The sequence below is a fragment of the Vigna radiata genome, chromosome 7 (genome assembly GCF_000741045.1).
Source record: "Vigna radiata var. radiata cultivar VC1973A chromosome 7, Vradiata_ver6, whole genome shotgun sequence".
In the NCBI taxonomy this organism is placed as follows: domain Eukaryota; kingdom Viridiplantae; phylum Streptophyta; class Magnoliopsida; order Fabales; family Fabaceae; genus Vigna; species Vigna radiata.
The window spans coordinates 44,447,352-44,453,671 of NC_028357.1; the positions used below are offsets into that span (position 1 = coordinate 44,447,352).

At 31.4% G+C, this 6,320-nt stretch overlaps 1 protein-coding gene across 1 annotated transcript; it reads right to left on the reverse strand.

The window, feature by feature from the left end:
* Nucleotides 1-228: 228 nt before the first annotated feature.
* Nucleotides 229-2,733, reverse strand: LOC106769404 (WAT1-related protein At4g28040). Its single transcript, XM_014655011.2, has 7 exons — nucleotides 2,491-2,733; nucleotides 2,338-2,406; nucleotides 2,114-2,230; nucleotides 1,695-1,926; nucleotides 1,220-1,378; nucleotides 925-1,073; nucleotides 229-814 (listed from the first exon to the last, which is right to left on the reverse strand). Exons 1-7 carry the CDS (start codon nucleotides 2,670-2,672, stop codon nucleotides 619-621), a joined length of 1,104 nt encoding a protein of 367 aa, XP_014510497.1. The 5' UTR covers nucleotides 2,673-2,733; the 3' UTR covers nucleotides 229-618.
* Between the last annotated feature and the right edge of the window lie 3,587 nt (nucleotides 2,734-6,320).

The window sequence follows — 6,320 nt, forward strand, 5'->3', positions numbered from 1 at the left end:
AACCCATAAGGAAATTTGAACTCGTGTTGAATTCTTTCTTCCTATATTAATTTTACTTATTCGTGCATTCCTTTCCACGGGATTTTTATTCGTTTCAAATCTCATAATTAATTAAATGATTTTCTTTCTAGAATATTAATAAAATCAATCATAATAAAAATTATCTGTTATATTGTTAATATATTGAATGTATTATATTATCTATGATGTTAAAAAATCTTCTTTAAATTCCAAGCCAGAAGATTTGTGAATTTTAAACAAATACAAGGTTCACTATAAAGAAAATAGAAATACAACACATGAGGAGAACTTTGTACTAAAATAAAATGAAAAACAAAACACCCCTAATTTGGCTAGCAAAATCGGAAGGAAGATGGCATTGAAGAAAGAAACCAAAAATAATTCATATTTTCTCCTAAGACATATTATCACTTTTACACAATTACCATTAATCGGGGCCATGAACTGAATTTATTTTCGCACTATCATCGTTGGAAATTTTGGTGAAAGAAATGAGGCCAAGTTTGTTTAGGCTGCAACTTGTTCATGTTTCCGTTTCTTGAATTCTGAAATGATCAAAATTTCACCAAAACTTCTATTGATCAGTGATCATGGCTACTACACCTTGCTATCTGTCTCTGTTACTTGTTCAGATTTATCTGATAGAAGGGGTTGTTCCAAATCTATCCTACTACTTATCTCATCATCTTGCAAGTTTGATTGTGGTGCCGCTGGTTTAATCTCAGCAAACTCTTTGGCTTTACCCCAAAGCACAATATACAAACCAGCAATAACTCCAACAGCCCCTATCAAACTGAAAAAAGAATCAAGCGTATGATTAAACCATTCATATACTGATGTATAATACAACGAACACTGTTTGAGCTAATTTCTTCATGAACAAGAAAAATAATAGTGTATTACCTTCCGATGTATAATTCTTCTTGTAAGAATGTTGCACTTATGAAAGCAGTGATTACTGTTGCTAAAGGGTTGAACATTGCACAGTATAGAGGACCTCTTTCTGAGATGCACCAGGATTGAATAAAGAAACTAACCGCTATTCCGAGTCCCTATTTCATAGAATAACAATCACAATCATTATAATAACATACCAGCAATAGTGATGCAACTTTCCAACTAGGCACGGATGTGCCACTGTTGTACTACACAACAAATAATTACTAGTTGAACTTTTACTGAGTGGTCTGAAACTTACTGCGTATAAAGAACATGAAATCTGTAAAGGTGAATGCAAAATCCACGCTTCAAGATCCGGCTCTGAGAGTAGGGCAAATAGGGCTGACTGTACTGTTGAAAAGAGACACATCCAAAAGGTTGATAATAAATGGTCTGGGCAGGACGAAGCGATTGGTACCTGATTGTTAGTCGAAGTTTTGTCAGATCTCCACTGATGGAGAAAGGAATCATCCTAGAATATTCTTCTTTTTATAGCAAAAGTTTACTTGTACTATGTTTCTTTGAGGCAATATTAATTATTTGGTCGCTCAGTTATGTTTTTGGTGCTAATTTTTGTATTAACGATTTTAAATACACGTAATTTTAGATTAATCTGAATTATAAACATGTGTTAAGTTGAGACTCGTTAACATTTCTCTAGGGGTGTATCAATGGAAGTGGGAAAAAATAAAGGAAGAAAGTAGATCTACAGTAATATATGGTTTTCTATTTACCTGCAGGATCATCCAACAAGACCAGAAAACACTGCTTGCTAAAAGCAATAGACAACCCAGCAGCCAATCGTCACCTTCATTACTGCCAGTGAGATGTATAGAAGGAAGGAACTCTGTGTGTAAGAGTTTACGTCCTTTGACCAAGGCCATGGTTAAGGCTCCACTAACACAGAAAATTGTCCCTAATATCTTCGCCATGCTTCTCAAGCTTCGTAGTTCAAGTTTCTCAAATCTGACCCATTCATTTTAAGAAAACACACGTATCAGCAAAAGAATTATATATATGATTTTTCCTCTTTTATATTGGTTATATTGTATTTTAGTTTAAGTAATTCTGATTTAAATCTCTTATTTCTCTTTTTTTCTTTTTTTTTTATGTGTATATAGTTAGAGTTCACGTATATTTTTAGAGCCAATACCCCGCAATTGCTGCAATTACAAACGTTAAAGCAGGTATCAGATTACTCATTGCTGTAGCTGCAGTAGAAGATGAATAATATAAACCTCTGAAATATGCATTCTGATTTGCTGTGACTCTGCAAGGAAAATAAAAAATAAAAAATCTTGGGGTAAGTCTACTAATCCTTTTTATTTTTTGGTATAGAAAGCAGAGCACGTAAGAAGAGGTTTTGAAAAACCGTACCCAACAAGAGCGGTGACGAACATCAAAAAGACGCTCCTAAATCCCAAACAACTTTTTGCCGATTGTCTCCTGTTATGGAAAACAAGCATGTGTGTGATTAATGAAAATTTTTGAGAGTAACCTAAAGAGAGGAAGAGGTGGTTTAAGTATTACCTCTTAGAAGAGAAAAACATAGGGGCCAAAGCCAAGGTGGCTATGCCTTGCCTGTACACTACAAAGACCGTTGTACTCAACCCATCTAACAGGGCTGCTCTTGTGAAGATGGCAAGTGCTGCGTAATGAACTTGCAGACCTACCATCACAAATAGAGGAAGATGACTTGCTAGACTACCCATTTTCTTCAGATACAATCAAAAGTTGGAATGTTTTCCCACCTTCTATTACATATATGGAGAGCAGGGGGTTGGATCTATTTATATCAAGCCAACTTCAATTTCTACACCGCTTCTTTCTAACATTATCATTATTAAAACACAAATATAAAAAAAAAGGAAATATGAAATTAATTTAGTAATGTCACAGGCTATATTTTTTTATCTCTATAAATATCTCTGGAAACAACTCAGGTATGGTAAGAAATTAAGTACTGAATTTAAACGCTTATTCACTACCTTAAAAGAAAATGGTTTATTAAATGAATGATTATAAAAGATATGAAAACGGGTATTTGAGAATTATTGTTCAAAGAATTTAAAAAGTTATCGAAGAAATGATAATCAGATAGAATAATTCTTTTAATCCCTACGTGGCAATAAAAATATGTATGTAAGTATTTTTATTTTTTTTTTACATCAACTTTTTAACAATAATTTCAACCTGAAGAGTTATTGATAATTTGAAATCAATTTCTACCATACATACCATATCTCTCTTCAAGACACGTGTGAATGATTACTGCTTCAAATACTACCCTAAAAAGCACTGAAAAAACGGGGCGACTTTTAGCCACCATCACACACTAAAAAGAAAATGGAAAAAGGAAAAAAAAAAATACAAGTCGACAAATAGACAAATTAATGAAGAGGGACACATCCACGTTCGTGAATAATAGGTACCAAAGATAAGGTTAGGATACGCGGAGATTGGGGATGATCGAAAGGTGAAATACACCTAGACACGTTTAAGAGAATAGAAAAAAGCAAGAAACGAAACTTCTAGTAGAAAAACAATGACTCGATCCATGTAAGACGCTGAATCGTTTATGTTTTTTATTTTTATTTTCTTACCAGCTGCATTTACCCCAGTATATATAACTATGAATCTATTGTATAAATTTTAATTTTGATAAAAGAAATGAATTTGATTATGATGAAGAGGTATTTTAAAGGGTATAAAATTTAAGAGTAAAATATATTTTGAAAGATAAAATTGAGTTGAAAGTTGTTGATGGAATAATGGTAGAGTAGATCTAAACGTTGAGTGGTGAAAAATAATTGAAGGTGTTTGTGAAGAGCATAAATAAGAATGGCGTGGCATACATAAAGGTTAGGTAAATAATGCCAATTGCCAAAGTGGCACAATAAACAGAGTCCAATCAGTGTGATTGAGAAGATAGGATGTCCACGGCAGTGAAGGCCAGGTCAACATTATTGGATGGGACACACCACTCAGACATCTCGAGACTTCATGTTCATCTTTAATTCATATACTCCACACACACATAGGTTTCAATTTTCAATTCATAATTATTTTCCTTCTATTTTTGTCTTTTTCCTTAAGCGGTGGCAGTTCTTAGCGTACGACGCCATCATCAAATTCTGCCCGAAACAAAGAAAATAATTAAATGCACAAAAGGGATATACTCGGATCAGAATCAGATTAGTTTTGATGTAACTTTAATATTAATAAACAACTTTTACCATTGGTACTACTACTGTTAAAAGCCCCACACCCAGAGATAATAATGAAACCATATATTACCATGAAGATTCCAGTAATGACTTGGCTTCCCCTTTTTTCATCAATATCTAGTGCTTCCTCTGTTCAGTTGTACAAAACTATTATTTACACACTCTTATAACGACACATACAATAAAAAAATTAAAAAAGTGGAAAGTGGAAAGTGAAAATTGATTTGCGTAGAGACAAATACAGAGAAAAGTGAAAAGAGAAAGTGACAAGATGAAATGAGAGAATATGTATATTATAGAAGTATTAGTGTATATAATTAATGCGAGAGAGTCCGATGCACTCGATGTTACACGTTCATTACACATGAAATGTCAGACAGAACCGTCAGAACAGTTGTTCATTTGTTCACGGGTAACTCTTACCGAAAAATGGATCAACTGCGACCACGTGCCAAGCCAACGTTGCTTCTGTGGAACACTTATATATATGATAATTTTTAACAATTTTTTTACAATAGAACATGTTTTAAAAAAATATTATTAAAAAATCTTTTTCATGTATATATATATACACTGAGATACGAGTAGTTTTCTACCTTCTACAGGTATTAGTAGTAGTACAGTACAGCATTAAATGATGGAATAAAATGCATTATTGGGAGAGTTTTGTTATAGCACAACCAAATTGACTCTGACGTTAACCGACATCATTTCTTGGGCGAAACTTTGATATTATTGTCATGATTGATTGAATTTGGTTGGCTCAATCTTTCCGCCTTGAAATTATTAAAAACTATTCTCCGCATATTCTATTGCCAAATGTACCTTTTTCTTTAACTATTAAATGTGAGCACTTTTGTCTCTAAATTCAAATTTCCAGTTATCACACTGCCACCTTCAAAATAAAAAATGTACATATCTCGTGCGGATAATTGATTATCTTATTTTGTTAAATGGAAATTAAATAAATAATCAAAATACCGTTGATTGTTTTGTTGAATTAAAGAAGAATAAGATGAAATCCATAGTTTTTTTTTTTTATTCAACACAACCTAATCTGAAAAATATGTCCATATTATTTTCATGGTCATATTTTGTGTTGAAATTCATAATTGATGGCTTATTATGCTTCCTCTTGTCATCTACACACTTGCCAAACCCCATGTGGCTGTCGTATTAGGTAGTGTTCGAATAAAAACTGAAATTCGTTTTCAGAATTTCAATACATATTTTTTAAATTATATAACAAAATAAAAACTGTTGTTTGAAAGCTTCATTTAACCAAAAATATTACAATTCTTTTCTTTAACTTGGTTTCCCCAATTCATATAGTTTTTATATGATAAGTATTCAGATGGTGAGATATATCCTCATGCCGTCACTCTTTAATATTTGAATAATTATGTTTCATCCAAAACCTATTTTTATAGTTTATTATTAAAGTTTAAATTTATTATATAAGATATAATTCTTAATTGTAAGATTTCTACCATGAAACATTATTACATTTAATTGAAATGGTTACTATAAGAATTTTAATCTTAAACTTAAGATTCTGAGATGAAGAAGCCTTCAAAAGTAAAAGGATTGTTGCGCAGTGTATCAGATATTTGTTTACCATCAATTACATAACGGAAGAAATTTCTTGTGAAAGTGGAAGACATTTTCGTAGTCCTGTTCTTATCCTTTTTTTCCATGTTCCTGTTACTGTAAGAATTGCCATCCACCTTTATGAATTTAGCACAACAACATTAAAAAACAAACTCCACCGGCTTAGAAGGACCTTCATTAACCATCACCATAACATCGTGACGTGATAACCTTATTCACGGATAATTCTATCGATTACTTTATTTATAACAGAAAAATTTATCAGTTTTTCTCCGTAATTATTTATATAAAAATACTCATGAATATTTTAAAATTTAAAAATATTTACATATATTTACAAATACTTAAAAATATTTTTTAAGAAATTTTAAAATTAAATCTAAATAAAATTATAAAAATATAAAATTTAATTCATTATAATAAACTCATTAATCACAATTTTAAAATGTTTGGAATAATACTTGAGGATAAACTCATCTAACACATCATTAATCACAATTTAATTCATTAAAATAAAATTTA

Coding starts and splice junctions, on each gene's coding strand:
- LOC106769404 (XM_014655011.2), bottom strand. CDS start 2,672: ATGGGTAGTCTAGCAAGTCATCTTCCTCTATTTGTGATGGTAGGTCTG. Junction 2,231..2,337: donor TTCGTCACCGCTCTTGTTGG/GTACGGTTTTTC, acceptor TTTTCCTTGCAG/AGTCACAGCAAATCAGAATG. Junction 1,379..1,694: donor CTTGTTGGATGATCCTGCAG/GTAAATAGAAAA, acceptor ACTAACAATCAG/GTACCAATCGCTTCGTCCTG.